The following is a 16,195-nucleotide window of genomic DNA, read 5'->3' on the forward strand; positions in this document are numbered from 1 at the left end:
ATGACAATCTATTCAGTAGTTGCTGAGATATTTCAATCTGGATCAAAGAGGTGGACTCGCTGTCTGACTGACAGACCAACATCCATTGCCATCCCCAGAGGCACCCCACTAGCGGGGCTAAAAATACATTCAAATTTCTTTAGGAGTGTTTTTTCTTCAAAGTCATTCATCCATTCAGGTATACACAGAGAAGCACCTACTGTATTGCTCATACACTGACACATGTATATACACATGCATTTCCACATACTTTAAGGATGGAATCATGTACCCAAGCAAAAATGAAGACAAAGTAGACAACTGCAGTGCAGCCGACGATCCATCCAACCATCAGCAGAGCAGGGAAGAGTTTGTGAGATGAAGCTGTTGGATGCGCGACTAGAAAGATAAATATAGAAACAATAACAAAGTGTTGGGAGGCTGCGGAAAGATTTATTACATTCAACTTTTCAGAATGTGGGTTTCCTACCTCTCTTGTTCATGGCACCTATCTGCGCTTTAATCTTTTTGTTGTGATGGGTGCAATGCCAGGCTCCGTGCTGTGAAGAGTTGACGTTGGCATCCGGCAGGGCAAGGTGGAACAAATCTGGTGGACTTGGAATTAAATCCATTCTTAGCCCGTCAACGGTCCCATCTATCTTTAGCCTGTTCCGCTGTCCTCGGCATTCACAAAAAGCATTATATTACTGACAGAAACTTAAATTGCTCCCTCATCTTTTGGAGGTGAGGGCATTCCCATCACATACTTTTCTCTATGGACCTGGCCCCAGCTGTGCTGGACCCAGAGCACTTCTTCCTGTATCCCCCTGAGGGAACAGCTGCAGCTGGGGCTGGCAACTTTGTCTCTAGAGTGTAATCTGCGTTTTTTTCATTTAGCTCAATAGATCATTTGGGTCAATTTCAGAGGTACAGCGGAATTCATTTCAGTGAACAGCATTCATTTATGAGGGCATCTTGTGTGAATTGGTGCATCAACATTTGTGTTTTGTAGTAAGTAGGTAAGTAACTTAAGGTTTATTTTCAGCAAAAGTTACAAAGTGCTCAGGGGAAATTAATAAATACATAAACACATACAGACATAAACAGATAAATAATACAGAAACTCAGAAAAACAATTGCATATAATGGGGTAAATTATTCCAAAGTTCATCATGTTCGGTCTTCCTTCATTTTCAGTCAGGCTCTGGGAATTGTAAACACTGGAAGGAGACCTAGGTATTGTTTAGTAGCTGAAGGAAATCAAGCATAAGCTTTACAGGAATTGTTAGAGGTACTGAGAAATATGATTTTTTGTTTTCTTGCTGAGAGTGAGATGAGAGCATTCATACCACACTCATAGGTCATTACTGCCAGCAGCCAGTTAGCTTAGCACAGACTGCAAACTGAGAGAATCACCAAACCGACTCTGTTCAGCAGTAATAAAATCCACCTACGAGCACCTCTCAAGCACACTAAAAGCACACTTGTGTTATCTGTGCAAAAACCAAAGTCTAAAAACAAGTTTCAGTTACCCATAAAACCATAGTTTGTCATTCCCAGGCTAGCTGTTTCCCCTTGTTTCCAGTCTTTGTGCCAAGATTAGCTTACCAGCTTTTGACTCCAACTTCAAGAACATGTACATATGTGTTAACAATGTTCTCATTTGACTCTCAACAAGAAAGCAAATAAATCGCTTCCCCAAATTGTATAGAAAGTATATTTCCAAAACAAATTCTTTAATGGCAATGAAGAGGGCAGTCAGGATGAGAGGAGCAGTAATTACTGCAGACTTTTTTCACCAACAAAGGCTGAAGGAGAAGAGCAGAGGAAGAGAGAGATCAGCTGGTCTAGAGAGTGGAGAGCAGCAAGAGTGGCAGGAAGGGAGAGAGAGAACGAAAAAGAGAGGACACTCGTGGTGTAATTGGATGAGCACTTGTCACAGAGAGGGCCTGATCCTGAAAATGACAGCTCTCTCCGTCTAACCCCTCTCATCTTTAATAGGCCTCTCTAATCTATTCCTCCTGCTAATTGTACATCAAGAACCCTCACATGCCCACATACAGCCCATCATCAGTATGGTGAGATCTGAGAGATAGGGGGTCGCGAATCGTAGGATTACATGGAATTGCCCAACCCCTGCAATCACAGAAGAATGTCGTGACCATCAAAAAATCCAAAATGTACTCTTGTTTTTTTATTTTTTTTTATATAATCTTTCAAAATAAATGCAGTAATGAGAGAAAAGCAGTTGTTTATACCATGAACTACAGTGTCTCATATAAAGATAAGAGAAATTACATTGCATCATCTATTTTGAAGCAGCTATCCCTGGCGATCTGAGTGAAACACTTGGGTTTTCCTCCATTACTGTATTAATTCCAAATCGCTGTACCTCATGTTCTCGCCCTTCAATAACAAAGTAATTTTATCCTCCTGCAAAGACAGAACCCGATTCCCCTCCCTGGTGGCCGTGATTTCTGTATATCAGATGCATCGTCTCCGTCTTCCCTCCTTTGGCGTGGCAAGAAATGACCCTCAAACCACTGTCGCTCAGAGTTGCTCATAGTTTGTATTCGTCTGTGTTTCTGCGTTGAGGTATGAGTTTGTGTTTTGAGCATAAAACTGACTATGGCACTTATTTGCAAAATATGTTAAAGAATATGTACACAGTTGTTGGTTTGCTCTCTGTTTCATCAACAGGAAATGAATGATCACAAATCCTCTCCAAAGGCTCTTGTTATACATTCATCACTTTTATCAAGCTGTAATTATGTTGTGTGTTAACTAATCAATGCTGTTTATACATTGTCCTTCATTTCATTTGCCTCCCTGCACTCCTGTCTTCCAGGTGATGTTTATCTGTACTCTGCTCCTCTGCTGCCTTACTGGGATGATCCAGGGCGTTTATGGAGGGCAGCCCTGTCAGCTGATGGTAGAGTCTATCCCAGGTAGTGTTTACAAGGCAGGAGATGTAGTGATCGGGGGCCTGTTCCCTGTTCATCTGAAGGCACCACAGCCTGAGTTGGATTTTCGGCACGAGAAGGTTAATGCTCCCTGTGAAATGTAAGATTTTGAAGAACTGAATATTTCCTTCTTATGTTTATGTAGCAGTATGCTGGGGCTGATTGAATTTAAGTCTGCCGCTCTGCACTTTACCTGGCGCTGTAGCCTATTAACGTAGAGGGCGAGGGAATAAAAGGGGGCCGTGTCCCTCTCTTGTCCTCGCACTTCCTGGCTCGAAGGCCCTCCCGCTTCCCGGCCTTCCGCTTCCTCCTTTGTACTCGAGACGGTGGTCCATTGTGGTTAAGGGGATGGTGGCGATTCTCCCTGTTTGCCAAAGACATTAAAAGGACAAGCTGATCCCGAACGCATCACGCACCACAGACGCTCCAGTGAAGTACGGAGCGGTGCCGAGGCTCCTCGTCACTGTCCTCCTCGGAAGGGTTCCTGTTGTTCGGGACCCGTGGCTAACGGTGGATATAAAGTAAGGTCCAGGAACACTGCTGCTTCGCCGACCCGCAGTTTGTGGTGGCTGGGTGCTGTGGATGGCTCTGTTGCCCCGTTAAATAGACTGTCGGTTGTGCATCTTTTCTGCTTCGCTTGCTTCTTGCTTCGCTTGCTGCCGCTGCTACCGCTGCTACGGTGACGGTTTCTGCAGGCTGCTGCCTGCTCCCCCAGGTCGCCGGTGTCCGGCCCCCCCTTCTGGGCGCCGGGCTTAGCGAGAGCTGCCCCGTCAGGACTGTGTGTGTGTGTGTGTGTGTGCGCGCGCGGTTGTTTGTTTGTGAAGGGATGAATGGTCATATTCACTGACTGGCTGTGTGGACGAGTGAGCGTGTGCAGGGGTTAGATGGGACCAGGTATTTTTATGTTTTCTTTGAATGTATTGTTTTGAGTTAATTGGCTGGTCATTTATCAATTAGTTTATTTTTATTGAACGACTGTGTCCATTGGTTATTTTCTTTATTTCTTTCTTTTTTTGTTTGTTTGTTTGTTTAGTATCTTGTTTGGGTTGTTTGCTAAATTGTCATTAAGCTAATGGTCTAATTATTGTTTTCTTGTTTCATTGAGTTTCAGTCCTAGACTGGTAATATTGTTTTGTTTTGTTTGGACAATCGTTAGTTTACATTTTTATAAGGGATTTGTGTTTATGTATCTTGTTGATTAATTGTGTTTTCCCTTCCCTCCATAGTTGCTGCGAGCCGACGGTGGTGGCGGTGTCCTGGGTGGTGGTTCCTCTTTGTGTGCTGTGATTCTGGATTTGGTTGCTTTGCACTTCACCTTTGTGTGTGTCACGTGAGCGTGGGGTGCCTTTTCTTGTTTTGGACTCCTTCCCCCCACATTGTCCCTCACCGTTGGTGAGCCTCAGCTATTGGAGCAGGGTGTTAATTATTAGTTCGGTCGTGAACTACCCTTTTTAACTTGTGAGACCAACTTCCAATAAACGTGTTCATTATTTTTGCTACCGTGAACCACGTCTCCTGCCCTTCCTTGTATTACTTACCTGTGTGCCTTCCTTTATAGTTATATTTATTTACAATTCCCTGGGTGCAATTCCCAGGGTGGCGTTGTTGGTTTCTTTGTCCTAAATTTAATAATCGTAGTATAACATTCTGAGCCCTCGCATCGCCACAACTTGGCGTTGTCGGCAGGATTTACTTAGTGAAGGCGGACACGTGTGTTCTCTGTAGTTTGGTTTTTTTTTTGTTGTTGTTCCTGATTTGCCCATCTTCTGGATTGTGATTTGAGTGTGAGTGGATGCATTGAGTTTGAGGCGAAGCAGCAGTGGGTTTCCTGTTAAGTGTTGTAAGATTAGCGTCCAGGGATTAGTGGTAACAGTAAAGTAATGGAGGGGGAACTGCAAGAAATGAGGGATTTGGTGGCACAGTTGAGGGCGGAAAATGATAGGTTGCAGCGGGAGCAGGTTGCGGCCGTACCTGGTCCTAGCGCTGCACCTCCCATCTCCACCGAGCCTCTTCCAGCACCTTCCACCTCTAGCGCTCCTGTAACAGAGAGGCTGGTCCTGATCCCCAGAGATAGGAAGTGCCCAGTCTTTAGGGGTAGGACAGGCCTAGGGCTAGAAGGGTGGATAGAAGAGGTTCAGGCCTGTATGAGAGCTCGCCACCTTTCCCTGTCCGATCAGGCATTTTTTCTTTTCGACCACTTGGAGGGAGAGCCGCGGGAAGAAATAAAATATCGTTCTAGCGCGGAGAGAAGTGACCCGGCTAGAATTATCGCTGTTCTGCGGGAGCTGTATGGTTGTACGGACTCTTATGTTGCCTTGCAGGAAGCCTTTTTCTCTAGACGCCAGCAAGAGGGGGAAACGCTTCAGGAATTCTCCCTTGCGCTGATGAGTCTGATGGCTTCTGTGAGACAAAGTGCACCCAGTGACATGTTAAATGCAGATGTTTTATTGCGAGATCAATTTGTCGAGAGCGTTATTGACGGTTCCCTTCGCCGAGAGTTGAAGCAACTTGTGCGCAGGCAGCCTGCTGTCTCTTTGCTTGAGGCAAGGGCAGAGGCAATCAGGTGGGAGCGAGAGGGGTTGCCAGGAGGTGTGCGGGGTCGGAGCCACTCGGTTCCCTCAGTTCTGGGTTTACAGTATGGTGTTCAGAGTGCCCCTCCGGTGGCTAATCGACCTCAGGCTGGTGAGCTGCTGGAGGTGAAAGAAATGTTAATGCGCCAGCAGGAACAGCTTAACAGGCTCACTGATAGTCTTGCTCAGCTGCAGACCAATCAGCAGCGTAATCATTCCACTTACCGTGGTCCAGTAATTTGCAGACGGTGTCAGCAACCGGGCCATTTTGCCAGAGAGTGCGAAGGAGGGCGTGCTCTTCCCCGTCCGCGACCTTTAGCGCCCGCTTCATCTCAGCTGGGCATGCAACATAATTCAGGTCAGCATCCGGGAAACTAGCGCCCGCCGAGCTGCAGAGCCAAAGTTCGGGGGGAGCCACCACCGGCTCAAAAGTTTCTTCAGGGGCTGGGGAAGAAGCTAAGCTAGTTGCCGCTTGTCCACATGTGGATGTGGTCATGGGAGGAGTAGTGGTTCCTTGTCTGGTGGACACGGGGTCTATGGTGTCAACCATTACGGAGAGCTTCTTCCGGCAGCACTTTGAGGCTTGGGGCCAAGAGAGGCTTCGGTCCTGCCATTGGCTGCGACTTCGAGCGGCCAACGGGTTGCCCATTCCCTACCTGGGCTATCTGGAGCTTGAAGTCGAGCTTTGTGGCAGGTCGTTGCCGGAGTGTGGGTTACTGGTGGTCAAGGACCCCCCAGCTGATGAATCTCCTCCCGCACCTGGTGTGTTGGGGATGAATATTTTGCAAAGGTGTTACAGGATGCTGTTTGGGCAACATGGTCTCGCTCTGTTTGGTCTCCCCATTGTCACTGAAGCACCAAAATCTGTTGTGCAAGCACTACAAAGATGCCACCAGGCTTCCGAGGATCCTCCCTCTGAAGCCGCTGGTAAAGTTAAGGTGCGAGGCAAGAAGGCCTGCCGCATCCCTGGTGGCACCATGCAGGTGGTTTTAGCTACCTGTTCTGCACATTGCTCTGGCGCTACGGTGCTCTTTGAACCCTCAGATCAGGGACTTCCTGCTGGACTTCTGGCTTCCCCAGCACTGGTTCGAGTCGAGAGTGGTACTGCATACATCCCCATTGTGAACGTGGGTTCTTCGGATGTGCTGCTCTACCCTCGAACAGTGGTGGGAACCTTGAATGAGGTTCGTGTGGTGAGTTTGCCCCTGGTGTTGAAGAGATTCCATCTCAAATAGCCACCTTAGCATCCCAGGTTGTGGTCCCCCCGCTTCCAGACCAGGTGGATGCAGTCGACCTGTCGGTCTTGTCAGCTGAAGAGCAGGAAGAGGCGCGAGGTCTTCTGCGGAAACACGCCTCAGTCTTTTCGTCACATGATGGTGACTTGGGTTGTACTAACTTGATTTCCCATGAAATCCCGCTTTTGGATAACACTCCTATCCGTCAGCGCTACCGGCGGATTCCGCCATCAGAATATGAGGTGGTCAAAGAGCACATTAACCAGCTGTTGGGTGCGCAGGTTATAAGGGAAAGCAGTAGCCCTTTTGCCTCCCCAATTGTGCTGGTTAAGAAAAAGGACGGCAGTCTGCGCTTATGCGTAGACTACCGACACCTTAACAGCAGGACCAGGAAGGACGCCTTCCCCCTGCCACGTATTGAGGAGTCGCTGGATGCCCTGACCGGAGCCCGCTGGTTCTCCACCATGGATCTAGCCAGCGGGTACAATCAGGTTCCAGTTGCAGAGGTCGATCGACCTAAGACGGCTTTTTGCACTCCATTTGGGCTCTTTGAGTGGAATCGCATGCCCTTTGGGCTGTGTAATGCACCTAGCACCTTCCAGCGGCTCATGCAGAGGATCTTTGGGGACCAGCAGTGTCAGTCCTTGCTGTTGTATCTGGATGATATTGTAGTTTTTTCCTCCACCTTCCAGCAACATCTAGAGCGGCTGGAGGTGGTGCTGCAGCGGTTGCAAAAAGAGGGCCTGAAGGCCAAGATGTCAAAGTGCTCGTTCTTTCAACAAGAGGTGAGCTACTTAGGGCATGTTATTTCTGCCAACGGTGTTTCCACAGATCCAGGTAAAGTGGAGGTGGTAGCAAACTGGCAGCCCCCCACTTCCATCCTGGAGCTGCGGTCCTTTCTCGGGTTCGCTAGCTACTATCGCCGCTTTGTGGAAGGTTTTGCCAAGTTGGCTGCCCCCCTACATCGCCTGGTGGCTGAGCTTGGGGGATCAAAGTCCAAGCGGTCCGAACGCCAGGTTTCAGAAAAGTGGACAGTAGAACACCAGCAGAGCTTTGAGGCCTTAAAGTCCAAGCTTACCAATGCTCCTGTGCTTGCATACGCCGACTTTGCCCTCCCCTTCATCCTAGAGGTGGATGCAAGTCATGGAGGCTTGGGCGCAGTGCTCTCACAAGAGCAGGAAGGAAAGATCCGGCCCATAGCATTTGCAAGCAGAGGCTTGAGGCCGACAGAGCGCAATCCAGTTAATTATAGCTCCATGAAGCTGGAGTTTTTGGCGTTAAAATGGGCCATGACGGAAAAGTTCCGTGAATATTTGCTTGGCCACAGGTGCATTGTCTTTACGGACAATAATCCTCTTAGCCATCTGTCGTCAGCTAAACTTGGTGCTTTGGAGCAGCGCTGGGCAGCCCAGCTTGCAGCCTTTGATTTTGAGGTTCGCTACCGTCCCGGTAAAGCTAACGCTAATGCAGATGCCCTGTCCCGTATGCACCCACCTGTAGTAGTAGACTTTGACACAATAGTCTCTGGTACAGCAATTCCACCGCCCTTGAAGCAAGCTTTGCAAGCTCAAGGGCCTGAAGCCTGTCAGGCTGCTGTTCAAGCTTTGCCCCAGCATCCACCTGCTGATATTGCTGCACTTCAGCAGGCGGATTCTGTGATCATGGAGGTGTGTGCACTTTGGCGGCAGAATCAATACCCTGACCGTGAGAAGCGCCGGCAGCTATCCCAGCTAGCTTTGGTGCTCCTCAAACAGTGGGATCGGCTGACTGAACAGGCTGGAGTGGTTTATAGGCAGGTTTTGCGCTCCGATGGTGGGGAAGCGGTTCTCCAGGTTCTTTTGCCGGCTGCTCTGAAAGAAAAGGTCCTCACTGAGGTTCACCAAAACCATGGCCACCAAGGTGTGGATAGGACCTTGGAATTGCTCAGGCAGCGGTGCTATTGGCCGGGTATGACCTCTGATGTGAGACACTGGTGTCAAACCTGTGAGCGGTGCCAGGTGGCCAAGGATTCTGGGCCACCGGCCCGGAGCTTCATGGGGCATTTGTTGGCCTCTGAGCCAAATGAAATTTTGGCAATGGACTATACCATGCTGGAACCAACCGGCAATGGGCTTGAGAATGTCCTTGTGTTGACTGATGTTTTTAGCAAATACACTCTTGCTATCCCCACTCGGGATCAAAGAGCCTCTACTGTGGCCCAGGTGCTTGTCAATGAGTGGTTTTCAAAGTTTGGTGTCCCAGTGCGAATTCATTCCGATCAGGGTCGGAATTTTGAAAGTGCCCTTATTCAGCAGCTATGTGGACTTTACGGGATTGAGAAGTCCCGAACCACTCCTTACCATCCTGAAGGGAATGGGCAATGCGAGCGGTTCAACCGCACGCTTCACAACTTGTTGCGCACCCTTCCAGCCTCTCGCAAAAGCAATTGGCATTCTTGTCTACCACAGGTAATGTATGCTTATAACACCACCCCCCACCAATCGACTGGGGAGTCGCCCTTTTTCCTAATGTTTGGCCGTGAGGCAAGGCTCCCAGTTGACTTCTTGTTGGGGAGAGTGCAGGATCCTGTTGGTGGGGCAGTAAATGACTGGGTGCAAGAGCACCAGACCCGGTTGCACCTGGCTTTTGAAGGTGTTCGAGAAAGGTTAAAGGTCACAGCTGAGCGCCGAAAAAGGAACCATGATCAGACTGTTCGGTCACAGCCCCTGGTGGAGGGCCAGATGGTGTTGGTGAGAGATCTGGGCAGGAGAGGTCGTTGTAAGATTCAGGATAAGTGGAATTCAGTTGTGCATAGGGTGATCAAGGCTCCCCCTGGAGAAGGTCCTGTGTATACTGTGGCACCATTAGATGACCTCACCAAGGTCAAGTGGGTGCATCGAACGTTGCTTAAGGCCGTGGTTGGGGTCGCTTCTCCGGGCAGCACTTCTGATTCTCCTCCTATTCCCCCGGGCCAGCTGGTGATGCAAGACGAATCATCCGATGATGATTTGTTGGTTTTGGTGAGGGAAACCCCTACCCCATCCGCTGGCCGGATGGCCAGAGAAACCCAAACAGCACCTGCATTGGCACTGCCTGCCGCTGCAGTCGTACCTGTGCCCCCTCCCCATTCTGTCCCTCTGGCAGTCACTCCCCCAGGGATTAATGAAACTGCCATGCGGCGGACAGCCCGATCCACGGCTGGCCAACATCCCAACCCCCATCGTCTTCCCAGGCCTGCCAATGAAATGGCTCAGGCGAGGCCTCCACCCGCCCAGTCCAACGCTGTGTCTGTTTTCTTCAGGCCCTGGCATTGACCCTTATATCTTTTCAGCGCATCGTCGGGTCGACGATGAAAAAGGGGGGGGTGGATTGTAGCAGTATGCTGGGGCTGATTGAATTTAAGTCTGCCGCTCTGCACTTTACCTGGCGCTGTAGCCTATTAACGTAGAGGGCGAGGGAATAAAAGGGGGCCGTGTCCCTCTCTTGTCCTCGCACTTCCTGGCTCGAAGGCCCTCCCGCTTCCCGGCCTTCCGCTTCCTCCTTTGTACTCGAGACGGTGGTCCATTGTGGTTAAGGGGATGGTGGCGATTCTCCCTGTTTGCCAAAGACATTAAAAGGACAAGCTGATCCCGAACGCATCACGCACCACAGACGCTCCAGTGAAGTACGGAGCGGTGCCGAGGCTCCTCGTCACTGTCCTCCTCGGAAGGGTTCCTGTTGTTCGGGACCCGTGGCTAACGGTGGATATAAAGTAAGGTCCAGGAACACTGCTGCTTCGCCGACCCGCAGTTTGTGGTGGCTGGGTGCTGTGGATGGCTCTGTTGCCCCGTTAAATAGACTGTCGGTTGTGCATCTTTTCTGCTTCGCTTGCTTCTTGCTTCGCTTGCTGCCGCTGCTACCGCTGCTACGGTGACGGTTTCTGCAGGCTGCTGCCTGCTCCCCCAGGTCGCCGGTGTCCGGCCCCCCCTTCTGGGCGCCGGGCTTAGCGAGAGCTGCCCCGTCAGGACTGTGTGTGTGTGTGTGTGTGTGTGCGCGCGGTTGTTTGTTTGTGAAGGGATGAATGGTCATATTCACTGACTGGCTGTGTGGACGAGTGAGCGTGTGCAGGGGTTAGATGGGACCAGGTATTTTTATGTTTTCTTTGAATGTATTGTTTTGAGTTAATTGGCTGGTCATTTATCAATTAGTTTATTTTTATTGAACGACTGTGTCCATTGGTTATTTTCTTTATTTCTTTCTTTTTTTGTTTGTTTGTTTGTTTAGTATCTTGTTTGGGTTGTTTGCTAAATTGTCATTAAGCTAATGGTCTAATTATTGTTTTCTTGTTTCATTGAGTTTCAGTCCTAGACTGGTAATATTGTTTTGTTTTGTTTGGACAATCGTTAGTTTACATTTTTATAAGGGATTTGTGTTTATGTATCTTGTTGATTAATTGTGTTTTCCCTTCCCTCCATAGTTGCTGCGAGCCGACGGTGGTGGCGGTGTCCTGGGTGGTGGTTCCTCTTTGTGTGCTGTGATTCTGGATTTGGTTGCTTTGCACTTCACCTTTGTGTGTGTCACGTGAGCGTGGGGTGCCTTTTCTTGTTTTGGACTCCTTCCCCCCACATTGTCCCTCACCGTTGGTGAGCCTCAGCTATTGGAGCAGGGTGTTAATTATTAGTTCGGTCGTGAACTACCCTTTTTAACTTGTGAGACCAACTTCCAATAAACGTGTTCATTATTTTTGCTACCGTGAACCACGTCTCCTGCCCTTCCTTGTATTACTTACCTGTGTGCCTTCCTTTATAGTTATATTTATTTACAATTCCCTGGGTGCAATTCCCAGGGTGGCGTTGTTGGTTTCTTTGTCCTAAATTTAATAATCGTAGTATAACATTCTGAGCCCTCGCATCGCCACATTTAGCTGAACTAATTCGATTTTTACATATCATATGTCTTGATTTTGTGATAGTCATCTTTCTGGTTATTTTTTTTCCTGTGTGCAGTTTTAACCAGCGTGCTTATCGCTGGCTTCAGGTCATGGTCTTTGCAGTGGAGGAAATTAACAATAACTCAAATCTCCTGCCGAACTTCACCCTTGGCTATCTGGCAGCTGATACCTGCATGGCAGAGAGCGCCACTCTGTTATCAGCCATGGCTATGGTAATTGGACAGGAAGTTCATCTGGGGAACTCGGGATGTGGATCTGTGCCTGTAGTGCCAGTTATTGTTGGTGATGCATTCACTTCATCCTCCATTGTTGTGGCAAACACCCTTGGGGTGTTTGATCTACCCATGGTGAGGAGACGTGATGTGCTGCAAACATAATGGTTCATGTGCTTGTTAGTTTTGTATTTAGTTGCATGTAATACTGTGTCACAGTACTATATGTCTCTCTTCTTGTCTTTCACATTTGTGTTTGTGTTCTCTGTGAGTTAATGAGGGTTTCTGTTTGCTGCTCCTGTTAGGTAGTATATATTTTCTGGCAATTGACAAAAGCACCAGCCTAAAAAAACTGGAGCTGATTCTCGGGCACTGTAGCTGCTCACTGCTCCTACGTAGTCAAGATGGGTCAAATGCAGAGGATGAAGTTTCTCTTCTGGGACTTCTTTATGAGTCAACTTATCTGTCTACTTCTGTTTTTCATACTCACTATCACTTGCTTTATTTACTATCTTTCTGTCTCCTCTAACTGTGTAACAACCCTTTTATTCTTCTTCAGGTGAGCTATGCAGCCTCCTGTGTGTGCTTGAGTGATAAGAGGAGGTATCCGCTGTTCTTCCGCACAATGCCCAGCGATGCTGCACAAGCGTGGGCCATGGCTGAGCTGCTGCGCATGATGGGGTGGACCTGGGTGGGGCTTGTGTCTGCGGATGATGATTTTGGCAGATCTGGGATTCAGATGTTACTGGATGCCCTCAGGGGAACGGAAGTGTGCGTTGCCTACCATGAAGTGATTCCAAGGGTATTTTCAAATTGATATTACATATCCTCTCACTTTCTTACCATGTGCAGTTCTCTCTGTCATTCTTAATACCTCTTTTTTTCATTCCAAGGGATATTCAAAGATGACAATGCAAAGAATTGTTGAAACCATCCAGAAATCCACTGCCAGAGTTGTGGCAACATTTCTTATTGATCAAGATGCAAAGGTTATTTACCTATTAAAGCTTTAAGTTGTAATTTTCAGACATACACATATTATGAAGACTAGACGTGCCCACTCTGGTGCATGATACACCTCTGTTTCTTATCTCTTCGTCAGGCTTTGTTTGAAGAAGTGGTCTACAACAATGTAACAGATAAACAGTGGATTGCTAATGATGCTTGGGTTACATATGGGCCTATCTCATCTCCTCATAATATTCCCTCATTGGCTGGGACAATAGGATTTGCTGTACGGAGGATTGATATCCCTGCACTGGGAGCCTTTCTGGCACGCATTAATCCCAGCCTGACTTCACCCAACTCTGATCCTTTCACAAAGGAACTCTGGGAAACAGTGTTTGGATGCTCTTTTAGCCCTGGCCTGGGAGGAACATTGTGCACAGGCTCAGAGGTCATAGGTGAACAAAATCATTACATTTTCTTCAATTTTTAACTTCACTTGCAATATCTGTGTCTTTTACATTGCAATATTGACGTATTTATTCATTTGCTTATCTATTGTCTGTGGTGAGTCTCTTCTAGGCATTGGGGAGTCTTTGTACACAGATGTGGCTCAGCTAAGAATCACTTATAATGTCTATAAGGCTGTTTATGCTATCGCTTATGCAATAAACAACATGCTGGCCTGTGAACCTGGAAAAGGTCCCTTCCTAGAAGGCCAGTGTCCCGATGTCTGGAGGCTGCAGCCTGTACAAGTAAACGAAATTCTACGATCCAGATGCCACAAATGTTATCAATTTCAGAATATGTGATGTGAAACAATTTTTTCTCTCTCAGATAGCCCATTACCTGCGAGAAGTGAACTTTACAACGCCTTTGAAGGAATGGATGAACTTTGACGAGAGCGGAGACCCGCCTGCTTCATACGATATCATCAACTGGCATGTGACAGCTCAAGGGACAATAGAGTATGTCACCGTTGGTCATTTTGTGTCCTCTCAGGGGTCAGATCTTCACATTGACATGGACAGAGTGGTGTGGGGAGGAGGCAGCAGACATCAGGTGTCTATTTTTAGCGCTATTTGTCATCATAAGTCTCTCTTTTAGTTACCCAGAAACCCATTTTGTGAGTGTCTCTGCTTTTGATATATCAGTATGTGCCTGCTCCTAGGTGCCTGTGACTGTGTGCAGCAGTCCTTGTCCTGCTGGTATGAGGAAAGCTTTGCAGAAAGGGAGACCTGTATGCTGTTTTGACTGTCTGCCTTGTGCTGGGGGTGAAATTAGCAGCAAAGCAGGTAGTTTTGAAGGTTCATTTTATTTGTTTGAATAAATGCATATTAATAACTGGTGCTTTTATTCCAATGCATGTAAGCAATCGCTTCCAGAATAATGATTATACATAAATAATGTGTGACCACTATTGTATACCTAGTCTTTTCTAACAACTCTGTGGTGGCTGTGGTATTTTTTTCTTAAATGTTCTTGACATTCACGACTGGCAACAGAGATTAATTCAATTTTACAATTCAAAACCCCTTAAATTTATCATATTATGATTAAGATGGCTTTTGCACGTAATAGGTATTTTAATGTATTAAAACCAGAACAAACTAAGACCAAATTGAAGCCTCTTAATACTGTTTATACTCCTCAGTAATAATTAAAGGCTTTAAAAACTATATCCATGGCTTATTTAAGGATTCTGTGTTGTATGGGAAATCAAACAGACTTTTGAGGGAAGTGTGCATAGATTTTTTTAAACTGCTCTTGTCTTGTCTGTATTTGTAAGTCTTTAACAAGACAAGACAGAAATGTCCAAATCTCTGCTTGTGGCTGGTACTGTCCACTTCTCTCTATATTTTATGAGAGAAGGTCATAAGCATAAGGTTTTAACTCTGCTGTACATTATTTAACATAAGGAGTAAAGAGTAAAAACATCTGCTTCCTCCCTCTCTCATGCAATCCCTCTCCCTTTGCCTCTTCGTAGGGTCACTGGAGTGCATTCGCTGTCCAGAGCGTTTCTGGTCCAACTCAAACCACACAGCCTGCATTCCCCAGCAGGTGGATTTCCTTTCTTACAATGACACCATGGGAGTCATCCTCTCCATCGTGTCAGGTGCTGGGGCAGCACTGACAGCTGCCACATTTGCCACCTTCCTTTACCACCGACAAACACCACTGGTAAAGTATAACAGCATCCTGGATTATGATGCTGAATAGCAGTTTAGACAGTATTAAATTGTAGTTTAATCAGGCTTAGAGAATAATAGTAATTGCATGTATATTGCAGTTTCTTAAAAAACAAATATAATATATATAATGCTGTAATCTCTCCCTGTGTCTCCTTACTTCAAAATCCCTCCCGTGCTTTAAGGTGCGAGCCAACAACTCCGAGGTGAGCTTCATGCTCTTGCTGTCCCTCAAGTTGTGCTTCTTATGTGCGCTTGCTTTCATTGGACAGCCTGTGACTTGGTCATGTATGTTGAGACATACACTGCTCGGAATCAGCTTTGTGTCGTGTATCTCCTGCCTGCTGAGCCGCACTGTGGTGGTCCTGGTGGCTTTTCGTTCCACACTGCCGGGGAAAAACCGAATGCGCTATGTTGGTCCTGCTCAGCAGAGGTTGGGCATCTCCATCTGCACCCTTGTACAGGTGATTGTGTCTTTAACTTATTTCAGTTCCAATGTTATTAAGTCCTGTAGAGATTCTTGTTTGATATCCTGTTTTTCACACCTCCGTACAAGGACTGGGTCAGTTTGAGATTCAGTTACTTGTTCAAGGTCTTGCAGGTTCAAAACTGCTTTCTTTTCATGATTTGCATTTCCCAGAATGATGTCTGCAGCAGTTTATATATTCCTGTCCATTTCCTGAGCCAACCTCACTTTTCCAGGTGCTGATTTGTGTGCTGTGGCTGACCCTGGCTCCTCCTCAGCCTGCAGAAAGAGACATCATGAACAACTGGGGACCCAAGATCATTCTTGAATGCGCTACGGGATCTGTGGTGGGCTTCTCACTTGCTCTGGGTTACATTGGCCTGCTGGCCTTTGTTTGCCTAATCCTTGCCTTCCTAGCAAGGAAACTCCCTGACAACTTCAATGAGGCCAAACTGATCACCTTCAGCATGCTGATCTTCTGTGCTGTCTGGGTGGCCTTTGTACCTGCCTACATTACCTCTCCTGGGAAGTACACTGTTGCAGTGGAGATTTTTGCCATCCTGGCCTCAAGTTATGGCCTTCTGTTCTGCATCTTTGCCCCAAAATGTTTTATTATCCTTCTGAGACCTGAGAAAAACACCAAAAAATGCATGATGGCCAGATAGGTCAATAGAGCAATGAATAAATTGAAATTGAAATGAAATTGCTGTCACTTTGTGCTCACGTT

General features: G+C 47.2%; 2 protein-coding genes across 2 annotated transcripts; both read left to right on the top strand.

Annotated features, from left to right (window-relative positions):
- The first annotated feature begins 2,905 nt into the window (after positions 1–2,905).
- Positions 2,906–16,133, top strand: LOC130168066 (extracellular calcium-sensing receptor-like). The gene is made up of 11 exons (XM_056374645.1): positions 2,906–3,042; positions 11,712–12,003; positions 12,428–12,637; positions 12,762–12,857; positions 12,971–13,271; positions 13,396–13,568; positions 13,651–13,875; positions 13,985–14,108; positions 14,801–14,994; positions 15,188–15,466; positions 15,705–16,133. The coding sequence occupies exons 1-11, from the start codon at positions 2,909–2,911 to the stop codon at positions 16,131–16,133; spliced, it is 2,457 nt and encodes an 818-aa protein (XP_056230620.1). The 5' UTR covers positions 2,906–2,908.
- On the top strand, positions 3,168–6,603 carry LOC130168067 (uncharacterized). Its single transcript, XM_056374646.1, has 2 exons — positions 3,168–3,463; positions 4,169–6,603. Exon 2 carries the CDS (start codon positions 4,823–4,825, stop codon positions 5,888–5,890), a length of 1,068 nt encoding a protein of 355 aa, XP_056230621.1. The 5' UTR covers positions 3,168–3,463; positions 4,169–4,822; the 3' UTR covers positions 5,891–6,603.
- Positions 16,134–16,195: the final 62 nt, after the last annotated feature.

Source organism: Seriola aureovittata, chromosome 4, assembly GCF_021018895.1.
Source record: "Seriola aureovittata isolate HTS-2021-v1 ecotype China chromosome 4, ASM2101889v1, whole genome shotgun sequence".
Taxonomy (NCBI): Eukaryota; Metazoa; Chordata; class Actinopteri; order Carangiformes; family Carangidae; genus Seriola; species Seriola aureovittata.

Excerpts from the sequence above, each read along its gene's own strand:
- LOC130168066 (XM_056374645.1), top strand. The coding sequence starts at position 2,909 with ATGGTAGAGTCTATCCCAGGTAGTGTTTACAAGGCAGGAGATGTAGTG. Across the intron at positions 3,043-11,711 it reads GTTAATGCTCCCTGTGAAAT|TTTTAACCAGCGTGCTTATC; the intron begins GTAAGATTTTGA and ends TCCTGTGTGCAG. Across the intron at positions 14,109-14,800 it reads TGAAATTAGCAGCAAAGCAG|GGTCACTGGAGTGCATTCGC; the intron begins GTAGTTTTGAAG and ends GCCTCTTCGTAG.
- LOC130168067 (XM_056374646.1), top strand. The coding sequence starts at position 4,823 with ATGGAGGGGGAACTGCAAGAAATGAGGGATTTGGTGGCACAGTTGAGG.